Here is a 25,614-nt window from a genome sequence, read left to right as displayed (position 1 = left end):
TCAACATTAATATGAATCATCTAAATTCCTCATGCATTATCCTGCTGTACCACTGATATAAACATATCATCCTCTTTTAACATCTTTAACATCTTTTAACGTCTTTGACCTTAAGACCTAGACCTAAACACACATCTGTGTAATCAGGTCCCTGTAATCAGGAAATAGCGGAGGGCAGTTCGATGCTTCACTCAGTATCTTCCAGACACATCATCATCATCACTGTAGCTGTACGCAGAGTGGCTTCATGCAGTTGCTGTCTTACTGGTCCCCATACCCCTCCTCATCTTCCTGTGGATAAGGTGATAAGTCAGTCTCTCTCTCTCTCTCTCTCTCTCTCTCTCTCTCTCTCTCTCTCTCTCTCTCTCTCTCTCTCTCTCTCTCTCTCTCTCATTGGCCATACATTTCTCCTGTTGCTTCTTCATCTCTCTGTTCTCTTCAACAGAAGAAAGATGGCTTCCAGAAACCATGTGCCCAGGGAGGAAGGCCAGACACTGGGGTGGAGGTGGGAGACAGGAAGCCATTTCTTACTTAGCCATCCTTGACTAAGACACACAAATGCCCCGAGCCCACGCCCCAAAACCAGCTGTAGAAATTCTAGTTGTTGCTTTAGTTGTTCCTGTTAATCTAGCCCTGCCACTCTGAGAACTTTCTGCCAATATGCAAATGTGATTGCCAAGAGATTAGCTAGTAAAGGGAACCAGCAGGCACAGCTGTTATATAAGTTAAAAGTGCTTCAGGCTTCTTGTGAAAGGGCTCCGCAAATTAATTATGTTTCTGTTGAAAATTCCCATTAAAGTTAGACTATTGATGTTGAGAGTGAGATCTAGGTTGAGATCTTCAGCACGATCAAGAGGACAAACTAAGGGTCTTCTACCAGGGTGCAGAATGACCAGACGGAGTGATTGAAGTAATGATGTGTAATCCAAGCAAATAAATAACTATTTGAGAACAATACTCCCAGCCCGGGACAGTTTGAGGAAACATAGAAGTGGTTAGAAAAAGGAACACATTTGAAGAATGAGTCTTGAATCAAAGCAAGCTTGCATGGTGGGACTACAAATCCCCACCAAAGATCACAAAATGAATCAGAAAAACAGGAAGTAAAAAAATGTTCTACACGTACTCTTCTGTCCTCTCTTCCCATTGGTCCCTTACTGTTTCTGTGTTTTAAAACACCTTAGCTCTGACCATTCACTCGGCTCAGACAACACAGAGGGAAGCAAAGGAAGAGCAGGATGACCTTCACTATCCACCCACATCTCTGGCTAAGAGAACCGAAAGTGCCTCAACGTCCTGTGGGATTCCCCTGTACGATCAGATCAGATCAGATAGACCAGGTCCTGTACTCTCTGGTAAACTCTCCAAGACCCAATGCTGTCCCTGGGTAAGCCCCTTCTGATACTATCTTTGTTCAACTTTTAACTTCTAAATCTTTGTTAAATTTTCTTTCCAGGGTAACTGATTTTGAAAATGTCTCCATCTTCTTTTCAGGGACACTGACCTCAGAGTGGTACAGCATACTTAATTCAGATTAGTAATGTAGTTTGTAACATTGTAGTGCTATCAATGGATCCTGGTCAAATCTTGAAATGCACATGCCTAACCCAAGTTTAAAAACCTATATATATCTACATGCTATTGTATGATTCATTGGCCATTTTGGGTGACCAGGCAGGTAATAACATTCTGGCAACGACCACCACTACCAAAATATGATAGGAGTGAGTGAGAATGGTTTGGGCAAGACAGTGACAACCTTAACTGCTACATATGCCTCCCCTGAATGAAAAAAAAAAGTTGGATCTTCACCACCTGTTCATTGCCTGAATGTACTGCACATGTGAGGGGAGGTCTTCAAGGACAGCCCACCCTACTCCACTTGTACATTGGTTTGTATTGTAGATAGCTCCCTCTATAGGCTACATACAGCTATTGCATGCACATCCACTAATTACCACTGATTTGGTTACAAGGGCACCTGCTGATGAGATACACCTGTCCTCCACTGAGACTGAAAGAAAAGTAGCCCTGAATGCTGAAATCTGTTTGAATTGGTGGGGGGTTAGAAAATGTGAAATTCAGAAAAACAGTATGAGAAAAAAGATGGAGAATCTAGAAATCTAGAAAAAAGAGAGCAGGAAGGAGGGAGCGAAGGGAGAGGAAAAATGTCACCATTATTAATAAATAATGTGTGATTATGAATGTATCATGCTTAATTTCTGTAATTGTATTCGTATTTATTACGATTATCACCATGATCTTAATTATTTACTTATTTCATAAAAATAACTTATTATTATTATCGTTTTGTATTTTCACACAGGTTACATATCGGTTAGAATTTCAAAAATCTTGGCCAGTAGCTCGACTAGCCTAAAGGCTACTAGGCTCTGTAATTATTATTGATGCTACGGCGGACGTGATCGACGTGGGTCTGTTGAAGATGGATTTTAAGCCCTGAAAAAGGTGTCACGGACCAACGCCTTGTGTTACTTCCTATTCTGTCCATTCCCCTAGGTGAGTGTGTCGCACAAAGTGTCACGTGATGACGTCCGCACAACACAAATCTGTAACGGGGGGGTTAGGCAGAACCCAAGTGCACAGACTGCTGGTGACAGGGGAGTCCAAAGGTTTTATTGATCGCACAGATGATCAGGGTCGGGCAGGCAGAGTAAACAGGGACAGACAAGAGTTCGGGAACCGGCAGGCAATCAGGTAGACTGGGGGTACCGTCGCCAGGCGGGTAGCTGGGCAGGCGAGGGGTCGATATCCACCAGGTACTGTACCCCACGTCCACGGCGGCGGGAGCGAAGGAGGCGCCGGACAGTGTACACCGGACCGCCGTCGACGAGCTGAGGGGGAGGAGGAGGCGGAATGGGAGGAGCCAGAGGGCTCTCCTGGACGGGGTTGACTCTGGAGACATGGAATGTCGGGTGGATCCTCATGGACCCAGGGAGCCGACGGCGTACCGCCTCCGGGTTAATGACACGAGTGATGGGGAAGGGGCCTACAAACCTGGGGGCCAGCTTACGACTCTCCAACTTAAGGGAGAGGTTGCGGTTGGAGAGCCAGACCTTGTGGCCAGTCTGGTAGACAGGGGCCGGTGTACGGTGCTTGTTGGCGGCGGCAGCGTGGCGGTCCGCGGATTTGGTGAGGCTAGTGCGCGCCTGCTCCCAGGTGCGTCTGCAGCGGCGAATGAGGGCTTGTGCAGAGGGACAGGAGGACTCCTTCTCTGTGTCGGGAAACAGGGGTGGCAGATACCTGGAAGGGATTGGAAGGGAGAGAGGCCTGTGGATGAGCAGGTGAGGGTGATATGCGCAAACTCTACCCACACTAGCTGGTCGGACCAGGAAGCCGGATTGCGGATTGCCAGGCAGCGAAGGGTGGTCTCCAGATCTTGGTTCACCCTCTCGGTCTCTCCATTGGACTGGGGATGGAAGCCGGAAGACAGGCTGATGGAAGCCCCAACTAGGCTGCAAAACTCCCTCCGGAAGACCGACGTGAATTGGGGCCTCCAATCAGAAACGACATCGGCGGGCAGTTCATGGAGGCGGAAGACCCAGGTCCGCTGGATGCCGGGATGGCAGGTGAGCCGTGAAGCATGCCCCCACTGGAGCACATCGGAGCGGAGGGGACAGGAACTGGGGGCAGGCTGATTTAGAGTGGCGGCCCGCACCCTCTCCACTATCTCCCAGGTGTCAGAGGTGACGAGGCAGGAGGCTGGAAAAATGGTGGAGGGTTCAACGGTCTCGTCGGGGCACTCGGGGAACTGTCGGGAGAGAGCATCAGGCTTAACATTACGAGAACCAGGACGATAGGACAAGGTCAAATTAAACTGGTCGAAAAACAGTGACCAGCGGGCCTGTCTTGAGTTGAGCCTCTTGGTGGACTGAATATACTCAATGTTACGATGATCGGTCCAAACCACGAACGGAACCCTGGTGCCCTCTAGCCAGTGCCGCCACTCCTCCAAGGCCAGCTTCAGCGCCAGAAGCTCCCTGTTGCCAAAGATATAATTTTCTCAGAGGGGGTTAGGCGGCGATAGAATAAGGCGCAGGGGTGAATCTTCTGGTCAAAGGATGAATGCTGGGAAAGGACCGCCCCTACTCCCACACCGGATGGGTCCACCTCCACTAGGAACTGACGCTCAGGTTCGGGGATCTGAAGGATGGGGGCGGTGGTGAAGCGAGTCTTGAGGGGGTTGAAGGAGTCTTGTGCCTCGTCAGACCAGCGGGAGGGGATCTTGGGTGAGGTGAGGGCCGAGAGGGGGGAGGCGATGGAACCAAAGCCTCGGATAAACCGCCGATAGAAGTTGGCAAACCCTAGGAAACACTGCCGCTGCTTCCGTGTTGCTGGGGCTGGCCAGGCGGTCACAGCAGAGACCTTGGCTGGATCCATCCGCAGGCAGTCCTTCACGATGATATATCCCTCCCAGGAAGGAGACTCGCACTTCTCCGCCTTGACGTACAAGGAGTTGTCCAGGAGGCGGCGGAGAACCGACCGGACGTGGGCGACGTGCTCCTCAAGATTGCGGGAAAAAATCGTAATGTCGTCCAGGTACACAAAGACAAACTTATTTAACATGTCCTGCAGCAGGTCGTTGACCAGCGCTTGAAAGACTGCCGGGGCGTTGGTCAAGCCGAAGGGCATTACAAGATACTCGTAGTGGCCCGTTGGTGTGTTGAAGGCCGTCTTCCACTCATCTCCGTCTCTGATGCAGACCAGATGGAAGGCATTTCTCAGGTCAAGGTTGGTGAAGACCTTTGCCCCCTGGAGCAGCTCAAAGGCAGTGGAGAGTAGTGGAAGGGGATAGCGGTTCTTCACCGTGATGTAGTTCAGGCCTCGGTAGTCGATACCGGGTCTCAGGGACTTGTCCTTCTTGCCCACGAAGAAGAACCCCGCCCCAGCCGGTGACGAGGAGGGTCGGATGATCCCCGCTGCTGAAGAATTCTGGATGTACTCCTCCGTGGCCTCTCCCTCGGGAGCAGAGAGGGAGTACAAGCGTCCCTTGGGGGGTGAAGTGCCCGGAAGCAGATCGATGACACAAACGTAGGGACGGTGAGGAGGCAAGGAGCTAGCCTTAGCCTTATTGAAGGCTTCCCTCAGGTCATGGTAAGCTGCAGGGACCCCGGAGATGTCCGAGGCTGGGGCAGGAACGAGGGGAACAGGCAGCGGTGAAGGCGTCCTGAGACAGGACTGCTGACAGGTCACTCCCCACTCCCGGGCGGAACAAGTAGACCAGTCAATGCTGGGGTTGTGCCTGCGAAGCCAGGAGTGACCGAAGATGACAGGCTGGCTGGGTGTAGGCAGAAGCATGAACTGGACGGTCTCCCTGTGGCCCCCCGGCAGGAGCATGTGCACAGGGTTTGTCCGAGAAGTTACCCTCCCTAGCACGTGTCCATCCAGGGCTCTAGCAGAAATTGACGACGGCAGTGAGAGCCCGCCCAGAGAGGTGATTGATGGTGTAAGCCACCCGGGCTTCTTCGGAGGGGAAGGTGAGCGGCTGAAGGGCGTAGATGATGGAGCAGTTGCACAAGAAGGCGTTAAAAGTGGTAGGGTCGCCATCATAACGCTCGGGAATCGCCACATTGGGCTCACGGGGCGAAGGGACGAGAGGTGGAGCGGCGGCGCCTACTTTGTAATCCTATTGATAGATAAATAAGAAACATTAACACTCAACAGAAACACACAAAACAGCAAAAATCGACCACACACAGATACACAGACAGCACCAAACACATTAACACACAGATACACACACATGACACACAACATAACATCCACACACAGATCCACCCGCAGCACACGCAGAACACATCAACCAAATGGAGATACACACGGGATTCACAACACAACGAAAACACACAGATGGACACACAGAACACAACCACACACAGATACACTGCTGTGGGATGTGGGACCAGCTGACCCCTGACCCCCCCCCCCCCCCTCCAGGTGTGGGGGAGGCGATGGGAGCCGACAACAGCGGCGTGCTGTACGCCCTGTGGAGATTTGCGCAACGTGTGCTTTGAGCTAGAGAAATAGATAATTACATGGTCAGGTTCTCTGTCGTGTCTCCCTTTTGTTAATTAAAAACAAAGGTTTTAGCCGAGATGAAAAGTGGAAATAACAAACATAGCTGTGCCGCCGTAATTCATACAGGAATATTTTGCTTGTCTGTCTGTTCCTGCAGCTCTTCCCAAAGGTCCGTCCTAAGTCTCTGTGTTGATGCGTCTCTCTGGGCTCATGGATCAGAGGACGACGTTGTCTCATCTGGTGTTCTACACCATGTCCCTCCACCAGGGAGAGCCAGGGAGTTAGGCCTGGCCTTTACAAGTGGACAGGCGATGAGGCAGACAGGTAGACACGTGGACAAGGGGAGGGACTTCAACTCGCTGCAGTTGTGAGGAGCACAAGAAGAGTTGTGCGTAGGGCGTGTCTGTGAAGGCAAGTCTGGGAAAATTGTCAAGTGTCTAAAAGTAAAGTTTAAATCCACCTAGTGACGCCGCACAAGTTGTCTGTGGGAACTAAAAGGAACATCAAAGATTCTGTTGTGTACTTTTGATTGTGACGGGAGGTGTTTACCGCGCTAGACAGACTGGATCAGATGGCTGACCGGATCAGTCTAGCCTAAAAGTCTGGATAACGTAGACATGTATTTAGTCCTACTTTGATGGAAGACTACTGATAAAACTTTTAATAAAGACAACTAACTTGTCTTCACAGAGTGTCTTCACAACGTAGGCCTATATAGAATAAAGAAGAGAAAGGCTTTGTATTCGTTATGTAGAGGTTTAAATGTATCCTTCAGCATGGCACACAACCTGGTTGCTTCATACAATGACACTCTTCTAACAGCTATGAAGAGAACTTACTCACCTTAAGGCCATACTGGTATGTTGAGTGGGTAAACCTCTTTTAAACCATGGCAACTCAATGCATCTATTTTTAGATCTGCATTCCATTTGGAATTAGATCGTCAAACCATTTTAGTTAGCATTTAGAATAAATATCCATTGTGTCCACAGAGCCCCAATGATTCTAGAAGGTTTACCCACCCAACTGACCAACATGGCCAAATCCTTTCACAGTTTAGTCTGTTTTTTTCTGACACTGAAAATGTACAGCTCTGATGGATTTCAAACTCTCTATTTTGCTCCATATAGGAATCATTTATGTGCATGAATCTGAATCTTGCTGAATAAATATCAGGAAGAATGTGTATTTTGACCTCCGGCAGCCTTTTTACGGGCACAGAGATACTTAGTATCCTGTTCATGTTCTCCATTGAGGGTTCATGTATTTTAGTACATTTAAAAAATAAACGTGTTGATGATGAATACATTCCAAATGTTTGCAAAGTAATGCAGATCACAACTTTCACCACTATGTGGCAGTAGATAATCACATTGACGCATTTTATGTAGGCTATTCAAACTTTATATATATATTCTATTTCTATAATATATATCTATATGATCGTATCTTTATCTATATTTACCAACTATATGTAAATATCTAAATAAATACGATATTCAACCCGTATATTCTTACCTCTATATTTAATATATATATTCTATATATTCTGTATCTTTATTCTACATCAAACGTTATCCTATATCTAGTATATATATCGTTATTCTATATCTATATTCTACACCTATATCCTGTATAATATGACTATATTCTACATCAAAATGCTATATATGTTCCCCGCTGGTCAACTGACCACTAGTTATTTTCAGGGTAGCTGATAAATGGCACTGCCTATTTAATGTGGTCTGGGTGAATATCCTCTTTCTACATTGCATTTGTCTCTGAGGCCCAGCAGTGCATGGTATTCATGCAGTTCATATTAACTGTGTAAAGAGGAAGGAAGAGCTTGAACACATTTGTTCGAGTTATTATCTTAAACTGCAGGTAAAGACGTTTCCACAGACTTTTTCTGTCACACCAGCTACCTCCTTTACAGTAAGAATATTTTTTACTTGAATTGTACTGGTTTACTTAAGAAAGTAACATTCCTATATCAAGCACAATAACCAATTAATGTGATGAAATGAATACAAAAAATAGGACTATGTATTGTGTCAGTTAAAATTAATACATATTTTGTTTATATCTGTAGAACAACGCCCTGAGAGAAACAAATTATGAATCTTAGAACAGCTGCAAGAGGCTTTGTAGCTTTCCTTCTGTCAGTACCAGGTTTGTAAATTTACGTTGTGAACATTAAGTTTATCTGTTTCAAAGGGTAACATGACAAGCAACCCGAATGAGGAGAGGGTGCACAACATGTTATGAATTTATCTAATGACATCTAGAGTATTGACCTGTTTTAAATAACAAATATGTTCTATTTTACTGAATATTGTAGCGTTGCATTTGAGATTTTAAACAGGCTTGTTGACCAAATTAACCCGTCAATGTGTTCAGTACAACATCGACGGTTCATTTAGTTCCTATTTAAAGTTCAGTAGTCTTAAGTTGAGACTGTTAACTTATGTTAGAAGTCAGCATTGGTCAACTGCCTTGTATTGTGTGTGTTTTTGCTCTGAATCCCTTGATGAGATGTGAGATGATGTCTCCATAGCTATAGGAGTTTCACTAGCTGTCTCACTGTGTTTATCACTATAGGTGTATCACTAGCTCTTCACTAGCTGCATAATGTTGGTGTCAAATTATGTTTTTGAACGTTACTCTGACAGCTCAGTGTTCAGCATGTATCTCTAGTTAGAGCTGCACATAGCCTCCATCTCATCTGTATCTTGTGATCATGCATTTCATCCTAATCATCATTGACAATGTGTTGGTTTTTTACAGCATTACAGGGTTATGATGACTGGGCAGTTACTTACCCATCTAGTAATATCTGCGCTTTGAGAGGATCAACGGTTGAAATCCACTGCAATTATAAATACCCTTATTATACAGTGGAGAAAGAATTCTGGTTTACTAATATAGACAATGAGCCAGTGGATCTGAAAGATGATACAGACTATACAGGTCGTGTTGAATACCACTGTGGAGATCCCAGCTGTAACTGGTTTTACAGCAGCTGTACTGGGACTTGTACACTGAGAATCAAAGACCTGAGACAGAGTGACTCTGCTGATTACAAGTTTAAGATTACAACAGACAATGGAGGAGCATATAGTGGTGTCCCTGGAGTGAAGTTATCTGTGACAGGTGAACATTGATTACTAATTAATCTATTCAACTGTTTGTGCGTGTGTGCGTGTGTGCGTGTGTGCGTGTGTGTGTGTGTGTGTGTGCGTGTGTGTGTGCGTGTGCTTGTGCGTGTTTGCATGTCTCCAGATGCACCTGCTTTTTTTTTTTCTGTTTAAACAGTATTATTTTTTTTATTCATTTTGTGTAATTTCTTCCCTGGTCCAGATCTCCAGGTGAAGCTCATTCCTCCTTCCAGTCCTATCAGGGTACAGCTGGAATGTCACAGTATGTGTCATTTTACTCGTCATCCTACATACATCTGGTACAGGGATGGAACTCGACGACATCAAGGAAGGTTCGACTGGTTCTACATTAACTCTGAATACAGGTCTTCATGTGCTGTTCAAGGATCCGAACATCTCCGCTCTCCATCAGTGTGTAAGAGCGCCACAGTACACCGAGGCTAGACGTAATGGGTCTTTAGTGTAACAAAGTACATGTAGTTTAAGTATTAATGAAGAACTATCCTCCATGTTGAAGCAGGCTTCAGCCTCAGGGTAGGCCTACCAGTAGTACAGGGTGGGCTACTGGCACTACTGATACCATTTGTTAATAATAGCATTTGTTTAATAACTAATGTGATATAACTGTCAACAGACGCTCCAAAGACTCCCACAGTGAGAGTGACTCCCCCTGGTGTAATAAAGGAGGGCAGTTCAGTGAGTCTGACCTGCACCAGCGAGGCCAACCCAGTAGCAAAGTACACCTGGACCAAGGTTACTACAGGTCATCCCCCCGGACACACTGTCCAAGGACAACAGCTTTCCTTTCATCCCATCCAGTCTTCAGACTCTGGACAATATCTCTGCACAGCTAAGAATGACCTAGGGACAACAACTTCGTCCCCCATCTCTATTGATGTGAAATGTGAGTAAAAGAACACACAGAATAACATCATAACACAGATGTTAAAGTTTGTGCAACCATGTCAACATTAAGATGAATCATCTCAATTCATCCTGCATTCCCTTAACTCCTCAAATGTCCTCTTTATATCATTCATATCAATGTACATCATGTTTGATGTACCTCTAGATGGGCCTAAACACACATTTGTGATACCAAGTCCCCCTGGTGAAATAAAGGAGGGAGGTTCACTGACTCTGAGCTGCAGCAGTGATGCCAACCCAGCAGCTGACTACACCTGGTTCAGGGAACATGGAGGCTCAGTGGAAGAATTAGGAGAGAACTACACCATCAGTGACATCAAAACTGAGCTTGGAGGAAATTATTACTGTGAAGCTCGTAATGCAGTTGGACTTCAGAATTCAACTTTGATGTTCCTTAATGTGACAGTTAATTGTTTCTTTAGAAAAGCACATTGTTTAAAGCAGGGGCGTTGCTAGACCTAGAGTTCTACTGGGGCATAGGCCCCCAACTGCCAACATTTTTTTTTTTACGTGTGCACAATATGAAATAGATGGATACAGAAGGGTATGTACGAGCTTCAAAATCATTGTCACTGACATATTGTAGGCTATATTAAAGCACTGGTAAAGGTAAAGACGCAAAGACGGATTCATGAGTACCGTACAATTATATTTATTTAAACACATACACATCTCAAAGATTTACAAATAAGGTAACTGACAAATAAACTAAAAGTCTCTTTATGACCTTCACCTCTTTATCAGGAGAAGTCTACACATCTATATTCATTTAGAAGCTGTGTGGAAACAGCATAATTTTGCCAGAACGACATGTACTAAAAAGGCAAGAAACAAGGTTTAAAACTAATAGAATTTCTGACTTAATGGTGAGGTGGCTCATTGCCACCAATCAACCTGGAAAATGTTATAGAACCATCAAAGCTCTTAAATTAAACTAAATAAGGCCATACACTACTGCATAGAGCCTTTTTAAATGATTATTTTTTCACTATTAAGCTGTATCGCCGCGCCTTCATGGTGGCAAAGCGGTCAATAACGTGGCTTTGACTCACTTTGCATAGTTGCTCCTTTTCAATGGACAAAAGAGAAAGTTGGTGAAGCCTTCCTTGCCCCATGGTTGACCTAAGCCAGGTGTGGAGCCTTCTCGACACACTGAAAGATCGCTCACAACTACAACTGTTTACAGGAATTGTGAGTGCAATGATCTGAATTACCTGCGTCAGTGTTGGGAACATTGTTGGATCCAGTATGTTAAAAACACCCTGTGTATCCATAATTTCCTTTTTTGTGTTAAGGAAGTTTTTGTCCACTAAAACTTCCTCAAGTTTTGAAGACAGACAATTTTTCATTTATTATTCATTTTCCGCGTGTGTGCGTGCACGCATGGTGTGTGTGTGTGTGTGTGTGTGTGTGTGTGTGTGTGTGTGTGTGTGTGTGTGTGTGTGTGTGTGTGTGTGTGTGTGCTATAAAACTACAGGCTACAGACGCTCAGTATTGAAAAACTGGTGCTAATTATGTGGGCAACATTCTTTAACAGCAATCAAGTTGTCATTGTTTGTGTCAAACAAGTTGTGAATTTGTTGTAACGTTAAAAAAGGAGACGACTTACTCTGGGCTGTTTCCAGCTCCCGTGGTTTCCAACGAAACATGATCAACAAAAAAACAAGGAATTGAAAGCTACTTACAATATGCCTAGGTTACATTAATTTCCCCTGATGGCAGCAATGTTCCACTTTCAGCTGGAATTCACGGTAGGCCTACATCAAAACCACGTGTCTTCTTTAGATTTCAGTTCCCTTTATTTGTTCACACAGTTCAGCAGCGGCATTTATTCAGAATCAGAGCCCAAATTAAAGCTGCATTTAGGGCGACTATCACTACCCAGCAGAAAAATAGCTGCACTATAAATGGTTTTGTAGGCCTATAGCAGTCACGAACATGAGCATTGTTGTGGAAATGCTGGTGTTAGAAAACAAAGTTGACGGGAATTAAAGTGCTGCACATCGACTGTGCAAATGTAGATTATTCATCACAAGAATTTTAATTCAGAAATCGAATAGGCTAATAAACTCTGAATTGTGAGATAAAATTCAGCATTCTGATAATAAAGTCAGAATACTTTGATAAAATCCGAATTCTGATAATTAAATCCAGCATTAAAGGTTAATTTAAGAAGGTTCTCACCAGTCATTTGTCGCCTGGTCGCAGTGTCGAGTTTTTTTTAATGTAGTTCACTAGTCGTAGCGTGCAAATAAATTGCAGTGTCAGAATTCTGAGAATTTTGTCAGCATTCAGATTTCTCAGAATTCTCTTACACTGCAAATTAAAGCGCTACTACTAGCAAACTAGTTTCAGCGTGACTGGAGAGAACTTCCTTAAATTAACCTTTAATGCTAGATTTGCATCAACGCTATTGTGTGAATTAGTATGGTTCTCTTTCATGGAAGCCGGAAGTGGGAGATTCCTTATTTTTTTTACCATTATTGTTTTATTAACAAATTTCTCCTACAGGGGATTGATAAATTTCTATCTACTATTGAACAGAAAGAAACACTTTGGTCATACTTTACACACTTTACCACTGAAACATTCAGAAGAGTCACGTGGACGAATCCGTAAATAACTGATTTTTTTCATTGGTTGTTGCGTTAAATCTTACCCAGATACAATAGGGCTATTTTCTGATTGGCTTTTATGTAGCCCCTTTCGTTTTTTGATTGGCTGGTAAGAGGCAGGCTCGACTGAAGACTCCCGAGGCAGCAGGAGATGCACTTGATGAATCCTGCCGATTCCATAGCGAGAGCGGCGCTTCTGCAGATTAATTTAATAATGATCAATGGAATTTTACTGGGGCACTGGAGACTTTTACTGGGGCACGTGCCCCAGTAAAAAGGGGCTGACGACGCCTCTGGTTTAAAGACTGACCAAACACTTGAATAATGAGTACCAACCCCATTGACACTCTCATGCAACGGCTCTATTCAATTTGTGATAGGCTTACATAATGTGTTGCCACTTTTATTAACATTGGTGCTGTACGAGCCCCCCAGTTATAGATATGTCAAAGTTTTATAGAGTAAGAATACTCTTGAGTAAGAGTATCCATAATATCTTTTCATCAATTGTCGATCTGTTATATCTAGACAGTCTAAATGTAATATATATGGGCATTATTTCATCCTTCACATGAATCAAGCGTTTAATCACTGTGTTTCAGCCACATCATCATCATCAGTGACCATAACAAATGTGGCTAGAGGTACTGTTGCTGTTTTACTGGCCACCATACTCCTCCTCATCTTCCTCTGGATGAGGTGATATATTCTCTCTCTCAACAACATGTCTTCTTCTTCTTCTTCTTCTTCTTCTTCTTCTTCTTCTTCTTCTTCTTCTTCTTCTTCTTCTCATCTCTCTGTTCTCTTCCCCAGAAGAAAGAGGGCTTCTAGGAAAGCGCGTGGCCAGGGAGGAAGGCCAGATACCGGGGAGGAGGTGAGAGACAGGAAGCTATTCCTTACTAAGACTCCTTTACTCCTTCCACTACCGACTAGTGTGGTGGAAATACCCCGAGCCCATACCTCTAAAATCTCATGTACTTGCAGTTGTTGCCATTTCTGTAACTCCTAGCCCTTACGCTACGAGACCTTTATGACAATATGCAGATACAATGCCATAGAGATAAGCTTTAAAGGGGCACCATCACATAAGGGGAACCAAATCAACCAAATTAACGTGACGCTTAGATAGAAAAGTTTTCATGGACGAGTTCATGTATTAAAGTTATAAACACGTTATGTTTAGTCACGTCTATTCACACGATGTCATTTCATTCTAATGAAATAGCATCAACATTAGTAACGTTTCTAATTTATCATTAAATTAGTTGACTAACCATACAGCTGTGGCTTACGTTATGGGGCAAATTCAATTGTGGGCTAGCCCATTGCTGTTATCCGTGGTCATATCAATTATACCAAAAATAACTTTACGAGCACCGAAATCCTGGACAAGTTGGACCATTGCGGCAACTTTTCCCGGTTTCTTTTTTTGTGAGATCAAGAGTGAGATCAAGAGTGTGATATAGAGTGCGATCTAGGCTGAGAACAAGCTGACAAACAGAGACTTCTGCCAGTGAGCAGGATGAGAAGACAGAGGGATGGAAGTATTGATGTGTAATCCAAGCAATCAAAGATGTCGATTATCCACGTTTAAGAACAATCGTACAAGCTCAACTGCCACTGAAACCTATCAATGATTAGAAAGAGGAATATGTTCAAGAAGGAAAGTCCTAAAGTGAAACCTGCAGCGGCCTTCACTGCGGAAGCACTAGTCACCCCCAACGGTCTCTAAATGAACCGTAAAAATATGGGCTTCTGAACAGCCATTTGAGAGTAAAGTGTTTTCTAAATGTACTACTCTGTCCTCTCTCCCCGTCAGTCTCCTCCGTGTCCTGTGTACGACAACCTCTAAGCTCTGACCAATCGCTCGGCTTCTGCAGCACAGAGAGAACCAATAGAAGAGCAGGATGACCCTCACTATGCCAGCATCCACATCTCTCGCTCTAAGAACCAGGAAGTGCCTCGTGGGTTTGCTGGTGCTCTGGTAGTGTCTGATCATACAGAGCAGGTCCTTTACTCTGCCATCAACCTTAAAAGACCCAAGGCTGTCCCTGAGTAAGCACTCTTGATAGTTCTCAAAGATAAACTTTGTGGCTTGAGACCTCCTCATCAAGTCATTTATAAACCGTGTAGAGTTTCTTAACTTTTCTTTATCTTTTTTTAACTCTTCAGTCAACTGATGTCAGAGTTGTATACCACCAGCAAATAAATATCCCAGAAAATGCATTATTTTTTACATAGATTCAGCATTGAATGAGTTTTAATAAAATGCCTACCAATACAATTGTATGTTATTGTCATAATCTTCGTTCACAAAAAAACTATAGCATTTGTATAGTTTGTTTTGTTTGTTCGTTATTAGAATATTATTCTTGCCAGAAAAAAAACGCTTTCTATCATTGCTTTGTTGGTTGATATGGGAGCTGCTATCACTGATAACCAATCATGGTTGACATTTATTTTATTCTCAGTGGAAAATGTAATATTACGTTTGTTTCGACATTAAAATGTGTTTGAAAACATTTCTCGTGAGAAATGTGTTTTTTATTGTCATAATGTTCTTTCAGTGCTAACCTAAATGATACATGTTGTTACACAACACTTTTTTCAAACATATGGAACCATGCAGGCTAGTCTCATAAAATGTTAATATGATTTCTTCGGAAAGGTTATGCGCAATTTTCCTTACGATTCCTGCCAATGTCTGGCAGCACGAGTGGTCAGTGCGTCTGCACATGCCCCAAGGAGTGCAGAACCAGAAAACATTTCAACACATGCAATATTACGATTGTTTCGGCATTAAAATGTGTTGATACCATTCCTGATTTCCTGATCTCCTTGTTTGCGACTGGCTTGATTTCCAAATATGGGCACAGCCATATATTGTTCTAATAACTCAGACAACCAATCAGATTAAGTAACTAAGTAAGAAGGGGGTTTATTCAGTTGGTGAATAACCAACTGAATATTACTAGATCACTAGATACCACCAAACCCTACACACTTTACCTTTAAAGTCTGCATAACCCGTCAACATTAATATGAATCATCTAAATTCCTCATGCATTATCCTGCTGTATCACTGATATAAACAATATCATCTTTTAACATCTTTAACATCTTTTAACATCTTTGACCTCAAGACCTAGACCTAAACAAACATTTGTGTAATCAGGTCCCTGGAATCAGGAAATAGTGGAGGGCAGTTCAATGCTTCACTCACTATCACTTGCTGTCTTACTGGTCCCCATACCCCTTCTCATTTTCCTCCGGAAGTCTCTCTCTCCCTCTCTCATTGGCCATACATTTCTCCTGTTGCTTCTTTAACTTTATGGAGGAAGGCCTGAACTACAGAGGGCTAGCAGTGTGTTGCCAGCATCGACACATATTTTTGGTCTATGTTTGTCATTGACAATCAATCATGGACTGATTGATTGACATGGGCAATCATGGGCTCACTCAGAGAGCCCTCACAGTGCTGTCAATCATAACACAAACCAGGGTGGGCGGGACCTCATGGCATGGGCCGGAGTCGTGGGAACCGGCACGGAGCTGAAAATGGATGAGCGTAAGACACAAAAAACTGCGACTTAAAAAGCTGGAGTCTCTGGAGGTGGAAGCTGCTAAATGTTAAAAATGGACAGACCTTTTTGGTAGCTGCAGGTGCTGTAGCTACCACCTGCTGCGCCGGGAGACGAGCGAGTGGAGGCATATATGCTAGTAGTAAGTAACGTTAGCCTGGGGCTAGCTAGGCTACATTCTGAGACATGTCCAAAACAAAGTAGAAAATGTTTTTACATTGAATGTGATGTGACCTAATTAACTGCATATGTCACGACTTAACCCGAACGGGTATCAATTGCAGATCAAAAGGATTTATTCCGAAACAGTCCAGCAGGCAAATCAGATTCCAGGTACAGGCGGGGTTCGTAATCAGGCAGGCAGGCAGACAGACAGAAACAGACGGGGGACAGGTACAGGCAAGAGATCCAAAACCGACAAGCTAGTCTCACTCACGTAGCAGTCAGGTAGCAAACAGTACATACCGTGACGATCTGACAAATTGATCAGAAGGGGCAGTGTTTAAATAATCCACCAATCAATACCAAATGAGAGACAGGTGAAAAGAGAAAATGGAGGGAAACAAACACAGGCAGGAAGTTGCCCAAATAAGGACATGGGTGTTACTCCGGGCACATGACCAACGCACATGACCAAAGAATTTCACAGTCACAGACTAAAAACTGCAAGAGAGAATTTAGCGTTGGATCAAGTGTGATATTTAACACGGGTTTTGTAGATATGTAGACATAATAATAATAATACATTTAATTTAGAGGCGCCTTTCAAGACACCCAAGGTCACCTTACAGAGCATATAGTCATCATACATTATTTAAAAAACAAGACATTGTGTAAAAATAAATAAACATAAGCAATAAGAAATAAATAAAACAAAAACAAGACAAAACAAAACAAAAAAACAATCAAAACAGTGATCAGTTAGACGTTGTGTGCGAGTTTGAACAGGTGAGTTTTGAGTTGTGACTTGAAGGTTGTAATGGTGTCTGATTGTTTTATGTGAATATGGGGGGTGGAGATGCAGAGACAACAGGAGGTCTGTTAACTTCCTGTTCGGGTTTCACACCTGTCTTGTCAGCAGCACCAGAGACACAAACTTGAAAAACAAAAACAAAAAAAGCTGTTAATCTAGCCCTGCCGCTCTGAGAACTTTCTGCCAATGTGCAAATATAATTGCCAAGAGATTTGCTTTGAAGGGGAACCAGCACGCACAGATATGTTATATTGTTAGTTAAAAGTGCCTCATGCTTCTTGTGAAAGGGTTCCGCAAATTAATTCTGTTTCTGTTGAAAATTCCCATTAAAGTTAGACTATTGATGTTGAGAGTGAGATATAGATTGAGATCTTCAGCACGATCAAGAGGTCAAACTAAGGGTATTCTACCAGGGAGCAGAATGACCAGACGGAGGGATGGAGGTAATGATGTGTAATCCAAGCAAATAAATAACTATTTGAGAATGATACTCACAGCCCGGGACAGTTTGAGGAAACCTAGAAGTGGTTAGAAAAAGGAACACATTTGAAGAATGAGTCTTAAATCAAAGCCTACAGCAGCCTGCATGGTGGGACCTCAAATCCCCACCAAAGGTCACAAAATGAATCAGAAAAACAGGAAGTTAAAAGTTTTTGCAAACGTACTCTTCTGTCCTCTATTCCCATCGGTCCCTTACTGTTTCTGTGTTTGAAAACACAGAGGGAAGGCTCAGACAACACAGAGGGAAGCAAAGGAAGAGCAGGATGACCTTCACTATCCACCCACATCTCTTGCTAAGAGAACTGAAAGTGTCTCAACGTCCTGTGGTTTTCCCCCGTCCGATCAGATCAGATTGACGAGGTCCTTTACTCTCTGGTCCACTCTCCAAGACCCAATGCTGTCCCTGGGTAAGCCCCTTCTGATACTATCTTAGATATTCAACTTTTAACTTCTGAATCTTTGTTAAATCGGCTTTCCAGGGTAACTGATTTTGAAAATGTCTCCATCTTCTTTTCAGGGACCCTGACCCGACCTCAGAGTGGTACAGCATACTTAATTCAGATGATAAGTAATGTAGTGTTAGGCTTTCATTAGAAAAGGATCCAATCGCAGACAGAAGGCTTGGTTTCAAGAACTTTCTCTGAGTTTATTCCCAGTAAGGCACAGGTATCATACAGGCACGATCCGACAGAGACTGAATGGGCACACTGAGCTTAAGTAGCCACAAACCAATCAACACACATTAGCAACAGGTGCGTTCACAAACTCAGGGGATAACAGCAAACCAAAGAAAAGCAGGAAGTAGCAGGGTGGAGTCGAAAGTTCATTGCAATCCAAAACAAACAGAAAACACCACCAACTGACCTACAAAATGTAAATAAATAATAAAAAAACACATGTTGCTGAAAAAACAGGAACTTAAATATCAGGATCCCTTACAGTACCCCCCCTCCTATGGACGCCTCCTGGAGTCATAACTGGGGGAACTGGATGTTTCTCTAGAAAGTCTTTAATGAGAGAACGGTCAAGAATGTCACGACCAGGAACCCAGCACCTCTCTTCTGGACCGTAGCCCTCCCAGTCCACTAGGAACTGGAGGCCGCGGCTCCGGCGACGAACATCTAAGAGCTGGTGAACAGTGAAGGTCTCTGAGCCATCAATGATTCGTGGTGGAGGAGGGGGCTTGGGGGCGGGGCAGAGCTGGCTCAAGACAAAGGGCTTAACCCTGGAAACATGGAAGGTGGGATGGATGCGGCGGAGGTTGGGGGGGAGCTTTAGACGGACAGCAGCGGGGCCAATAATTCTCTCAATGGGGTAAGGACCAATGAAGCGGGGTGCGAGTTTCCGAGACTCCACCCTGAGTGGAATGTCCCGGGTCGACAGCCAGACACGCTGTCCCACACGATAGGGAGGAGCCTTAGAGCGACGGCGGTCTGCCTGACTCTTCATCTTGACCGAGGCACGCTGCAGAGCTGTCCGTGTGCTTCTCCATGTCTGCCGGCAATGGCGGACGAAGGCCTGGGCTGAAGGCACGCTGACCTCTACCTCCTGAGCAGGGAATAGGGGGGGCTGGTAGCCGAGACAGCATTCAAAAGTGGAGAGGCCTGAGGAGGCAGATGGGAGGGAATTAATTGAATACTCAACCCAAGGTAGCTGGGAGCTCCAGGAGAACGGTCTCTCAGCTGCCATGCAACGCAAAGTTGTCTCAAGTTGTTGGTTTGCCCGCTCCGTCTGGCCATTGCTTTGAGGATGGTACCCTGAGGACAAACTGACAGAAGCCCCAATGAGAGTGCAGAAGGCCTTCCAGAAGTGAGACGTGAACTGTGGGCCTCTGTCGGAAACTACATCCACAGGCAATCCATGGTACTTGCCTGTGGATGAAAGAACACATGCAGCATGACTAAGCTTGCAGTCTTCTTGGCAGAGGGGATCTTGGGTAATGGGACAAGATGTACTGATTTGGAAAATCGATCAACAACTGTGAGAATAGTGGTGTTACCATCAGACGGTGGGAGGCCAGTAACGAAATCCAGAGCAATGTGAGACCACGGTCTCTTGGGGATGGGTAGGGGCTGCAATTGGCCGGAAGGGGGTTGCGTGGAGTTACTCTGTGCACAGACAGAACAGGCTGAGACAAAGGCACGAACATCACCTCCAATGGTAGGCCACCAAAATCTCCGGCGGATGAAGGCTTGGGTGCGCCTAGCTCCAGGATGGCAGGAGAGCCGGGAAGAATGACCCCATACCAAGAACTGGGAACGGAGGGGCACAGGGACAAACAGGCGGTTGACAGGGCACTGACTGGGAGCAGCATTGTCCGGTTGGGCGGAGCGCACCAGAGACTCTATGTCCCACTGGACTGCCCCAACAATACGGTGACCAGGTAGGATATTCCTCGGTTCCTCTGGGCTACTTGAGGCAGGGAAGATGCGGGAGAGGGCATCTGGTTTGCCATTCTTTGATCCGGGACGGAAAGACAGGGTGAAGTTGAATCGGGAAAATAAAAGGCACCAGCGGGCTTGGCGGGAATTCAGACGTTTTGCTGTGCGAATGTATTCAAGGTTCTTATGATCAGTCCAAACCAGAAAAGGAACGCTAGACCCCTCTAGCCAATGGCGCCACTCCTCTAGAGCCAACTTAACAGCCAGCAATTCTCGATTGCCAACGTCATAGTTGTGCTCCGATGGAGTGAGTCGATGGGAGAAAAAGGCACAAGGGTGTACCTTCCCATCCTTGGCTGAACGCTGGGAAAGAATGGCTCCAACACCCACATCTGACGCGTCCACTTCCACGATGAACTGGCGGTTGGGGTCAGGCTGTGTCAGGATGGGGGCAGAGGTAAACCGCCTCTTGAGATCTTGAAAAGCTCTCTCCGCAGCAGGTGACCAGACAAACTGAACTGATGTCGAGGTAAGGGCAGTGAGAGGGGCAGCCAACCCACTGTAGTTTCTGATAAACCGCCGATAGAAATGAGCAAATCCCAGAAAGCGTTGCATCTCACGGCGGGTTGTCGGTTGGGGCCAGTCAATGACCGCTCTCACCTTCTGTTTATCCATCTCAATGGCCCCGGCAGATAACAAACCCCAGGAAGGGAACAGAGCTGCGGTGGAACTCACATTTCTCTGCCTTAACATAGAGTTGATTCTCCAGGAGGCGCTGGAGAACCTGGCCTGACATGACGAACATGGTCAGTAGGGGAGCGAGAAAAAATCAAAATGTCATCTATATAGACAAAAACAAACTTATTTAACATGTCTCTGAGGATGTCATTAACTAGTGCCTGGAAAAAAGGCGGGGCATTGGTGAGGCCAAATGGCATGACGAGGTACTCATAATGACCGGTTGGGGTATTGAACGCGGTCTTCCATTCATCCCCCTCGCGAATCCGAACCAGGTGGTAAGCACTCCCGAGGTCCAGTTTGGAGAATATGGTTGACCCATGGAGTAGCTCGAATGCGGACGACATGAGGGGAAGAGGGTACCGGTCCTTGACAGTGATGTCATTGAGACCACGATAATCAATACAGGGGCGAAGGGAGCCATCCTTCTTAGCAACGAAAAAGAATCCTGCCCCCGCAGGGGAGGAAGAGGGGCGAATTATGCCGTTAGTCAATGACTCCTGAATATATTGAATATATATACAGGTGCTGGTCATATTATTAGAATATCATGAAAAAGTTGATTTATTTCATTAATTCCATTTAGAAAGTCAAACCTGTAGAATGTATACATTCATTCCAAACAGACTGATACATTATAAGTGTTTTTTGCCAAAAAGAAGATGATTATAGCTGACAACCAATGAAAACCCTAAATTCAACATCTCAGAAAATTAGAATATGGTGAAAAGGTCAGATATTGACGACACCTGGTGCCACACTCTAATTAGCTAACTAACTCAAAACACCTGGAAAAGCCTTTAAATGGTCTCTCGTTTTGATTCTGTATGACACACAATCATGGGGAAGACTGCTGACTTGACAACTGTCCAAAAGATGACCATTGATACTTTAAAGAAGGAGGGCAAGACACAAAAGGTCATTGCCAAAGAGGTTGGATGTTCCCAGAGCTCTGTGTCCAAGCACATTAATAGAGAGGCGAAGGGAAGAAAAAGATGTGGTAGAAAAGAGTGTACAAGCAAGAGGGATAAACGCGCCCTGGAGAGGATTGTCAAACAAAACCGATTCAAAAATGTGGGGGAGATCCACAAAGAGTGGACTGTAGCTGGAGTCAGTGCTTCAAGAAGCACCACACACCGACGTATGCAAGATATGGGCTTCAGCTGTCGCATTCCTCGTGTAAAGCCACTCTTGAATAAGAGACAACGTCAAAAGCGTCTCGCCTGGGCTCAAGACAAAAAGGACTGGACTGCTGCTGAGTGGTCCAAAGTTATGTTTTCAGATGAAAGTAAATTTTGTATCTCCTTTGGAAATCAAGGTCCCAGAGTCTGGAGGAAGACAGGAGAGGCACAGAATCCACGTTGCCTGAAGTCCAGTGTAAAATTTCCACAGTCAGTAATGGTCTGGGGTGCCATGTCATCTGCTGCTGTTGGTCCACTGTGTTTCCTGAGGTCCAGGGTCAATGCAGCAGTCTACCAGGAAGTTTTAGAACACTTTATGCTGCCTGCCGCGGACCAACTTTATGGAGGTGACGATTTCATTTTCCAACATGACTTGGCACCTGCACACAGTGCCAAATCTACCAGTACCTGGTTTAAGGACCATGGTATCCCTCTTCTTGATTGGCCTGCAAACTCACCTGACCTTAACCCCATAGAAAACCTATGGGGTATTGTGAAGCGGAAGATGCGAGATGCCAGACCCAACAATGCTGAAGAGCTGAAGGCCACTATTAAAGCAACCTGGGCTCTCATAACACCTGAGGAGTGCAACAGACTGGTCGACTCCATGCCACGCCGTATTGCTGCAGCAATTCAGGCAAAAGGAGCTGCAACTAAGTATTGATTGCCATACATGCTGAAACTTTCCATGTTCATACTTTTCAGTTGGCCCACATTTCTAAAAAATCATTTTTTGTACTAGTCGTAACTAATATTCTAATTTTCTGAGATACTGAATTTGGGATTTTCAGTAATTGTCAGTACTAATCATCCAAATTAAAAGAAATAAACATTTCAAATATATCACTCTGTGTGTAATGAATTGATATAATATGTAAGTTTCACGTTCTGAATATAATTACTGAAATAAATCAACTTTTTCATGATATTCTAATAATTTGACCAGCACCTGTATATACATTCTCAGTGTTGATCAGCAGAGAAATAATTTGTCTGCAAAGACGGTGACGTCGCTTAGCAACGGAAGACGCTGGGCTTGACAAGTCACCGGACTACTACCCATGCAAGTGAACGTTCCACGGCATTGAGAAGACCTGTGTAATAAAGGCCTATAATATTTCTGTTTATGGCATAGATTTCTCCTCAGATTAGGCCAATAAACCAATGATAAACATTATTAAAAAAATCGTAGATCAAAGGCCCAGGCTCGGGCAGAGAATCTAAACTCTAGTAGGGAGAAGGATAAAGCCATGCAAGCCAATCAGAATCCTCAGAATCAACAACAACGAATAACACGAGCGTCTTCCTGTAACAAACAAACTGTAAACATAGGGCGCTCATATGACGTTAAGCATTTCCTGGCGCATAATGTGACGCTTCAGAAGCTAAAACCCTGTTTCTCCCCGTTGACACGACAACACATAACCAGCGTTTTCAGAAATCTCCACTTTGGCCGGAGTTTTTAGAAATGATTGTTTTCTGTGACAAAAACTGCGTTTTCGTGTAAATAAGAGGCCAAACCGCATGGAAATATCTGCGTTTTCCCTTCGTGTAAACGGGGCCTAAGTAGCCACAAACCAACCACACACATTAGCAACAGGTGTGTTCACAAACTCAGGGGATAACAGCAAACCAAAGAAAAGCAGGAAGTAGCAGGGTGGAGTCGAAAGTTCATTGCAATCCAAAACAAACAGAAAACACCACCAACTGACCTACAAAATGTAAATAAATAATAAAAAAACACATGTTGCTGAAAAAACAGGAACTTAAATATCAGGATCCCTTACATGTAGATTGTAACATTGTAGTGCTATGAATGGATCCTGGTCAAATCTTGAAATGCACAAGCCTAACCCAAGTTTAAAAACCTATATATATCCACATGCTATGATTCTTTGGCCTTTTTGGGTGACCAGGTAATAACATTCTGGCAACGACCACCACTACCAAAATCTGATAGGAGTGATTGAGAATGGTGTGGGCAAGACAGTAACAACCTGAACTGCTACATATGCCTCCCCTAAATGAAAAATGGCCGGCACTCAGTTGAATCTTCACCACCTGTTCATTGCCTGAATGAACTCTACATGTGAGGGGAGATCTTCAAGGACAGCCCACCATATTCCACTTGTACATTGGTTTGTATTGTAGATAGCTCCCTCTATAGGCTACATACAGCTATTGCATGCATATCCACTAATAGGCTGATTTGGTTACAAGGGCACCTGCTGATGAGATACACCTGTCCTCCACTGAGACTGAAAGAAAAGTAGCCCTGAATGCTGAAATCTGTTTGAATTGGTGGGGTGTTAGAAAATGTGAAATTCAGAAAAACAGTATGAGAAAAAAGAGGAGAAAAAATGGAGAATCTAGAAATTTAGAAAAGAGAGAGCAGGATGGAGGGAACGAAGGTCGAGGAAAAATGTCACCATTATTAATAAATAATGTGTAATTATGAATGTATCATGCATAATTTCTGTAATAGTATTCGTATTTATTACGATTATCACCATGATCTTATTTAGTTAATTATTTCATAAAAATAACTTTTATCGTTTTGTATTTTCACACAGGTTACATATCGGTTAGAATTTCAAAAATCTTGGCCAGTAGCTCGACTAGCCCAAAGGCTACTCGGCTCTGTAATTCGTAATGATGCAACGGCGGACGTGATTGACGTGCGTCTGTTGAAGATGGATTTTAAGCCCTGAAAAAGGTGTCACTGACCAACGCGTTGTGTTACTTCCTATTCTGACTATTCCCCTAGGTGAGTGTGTCGCACAAAGTGTCACGTGATGAAGTCCGCAAAACACAAATCTGCAACGGGGGGTTAGGCAGAACCCAAGTGCACAGACTGCTGGTGACAGGGGAGTCCAAAGTTTTCATTGATCGCACAGATGATCAGGGTCGGGCAGGCAGAGTAAACGGGGACAGGCAAAAGTTTGGAAACCAGCCGGCAATCAGGTAGACTGGGGGTACCGTCGCCGGGCGGGTAGTCGGGCAGGCGAGGGGGTCGATATCCACCAGGTACTGTACCCCACGTCCACGGCGGCGGGAGCGAAGGAGGCGCCGGACAGTGTACACCGGACCGCCGTCGACGAGCTGAGGGGGAGGAGGAGGCGGAATGGGAGGAGCCAGAGTGCTCTCCTGGACGGGGTTGACTCTGGAGGCATGGAATGTCGGGTGGATCCTCATGGACCCAGGGAGCCGACGGCGTACCGCCTCCGGGTTAATGACAAACCTGGGGGCCACCTTACGACTCTCCAACTTAAGGGAGAGGTTACGGTTGGAGAGCCAGACCTTGTGGCCAGTCTGGTAGACAGGGGCCGGTGTACGGTGCTTGTTGGCGGCGGCAGCGTGGCGGTCCGCGGATTTGGTGAGGCTAGTGCGCGCCTGGTCCCAGGTGCGTCTGCAGCGGCGAATGAGGGCTTGTGCAGAGGGACAGGAGGACTCCTTCTCTGTGTCGGGAAACAGGGGTGGCAGATACCCGTGGGTGCATTGGAAGGGAGAGAGGCCTGTG

At 44.8% G+C, this 25,614-nt stretch overlaps 1 protein-coding gene and 1 long non-coding RNA gene across 24 annotated transcripts in view; both read left to right on the top strand.

Moving 5' to 3' along the window:
* The window catches only part of LOC115560660 (sialoadhesin), a 265,788-nt gene that overhangs the window by 164,451 nt on the left and 75,723 nt on the right, over nt 1-25,614 (top strand). Inside the window, exons 1-5 of one of the 23 annotated variants that reach the window (XM_030380100.1) lie at nt 7,608-7,923; nt 8,132-8,211; nt 8,827-9,192; nt 9,400-9,612; nt 9,832-10,101. The exons of 18 other annotated variants lie outside the window; for them this stretch is intronic. In XM_030380100.1, the coding sequence (XP_030235960.1) occupies nt 8,157-8,211; nt 8,827-9,192; nt 9,400-9,612; nt 9,832-10,101 (904 nt within the window). In that variant the 5' untranslated portion in view covers nt 7,608-7,923; nt 8,132-8,156. Of the gene's footprint in view, nt 1-7,602; nt 7,975-8,131; nt 8,212-8,826; nt 9,193-9,399; nt 9,613-9,831; nt 10,102-25,614 lie in introns of those variants that run through there. 4 more of the 23 variants (XM_030380099.1, XM_030380101.1, XM_030380106.1 and 1 more) reach the window with 4 other exon arrangements.
* LOC115560741 (uncharacterized) lies at nt 18,170-24,782 on the top strand. Its single transcript, XR_003979834.1, has 3 exons — nt 18,170-18,201; nt 18,312-18,335; nt 24,668-24,782. It is a non-coding gene; the product is annotated as an uncharacterized LOC115560741 (long non-coding RNA).

This window comes from Gadus morhua, chromosome 16 (assembly GCF_902167405.1).
Source record: "Gadus morhua chromosome 16, gadMor3.0, whole genome shotgun sequence".
In the NCBI taxonomy this organism is placed as follows: domain Eukaryota; kingdom Metazoa; phylum Chordata; class Actinopteri; order Gadiformes; family Gadidae; genus Gadus; species Gadus morhua.
This window is presented reverse-complemented; position numbering and strand designations above follow the sequence as displayed.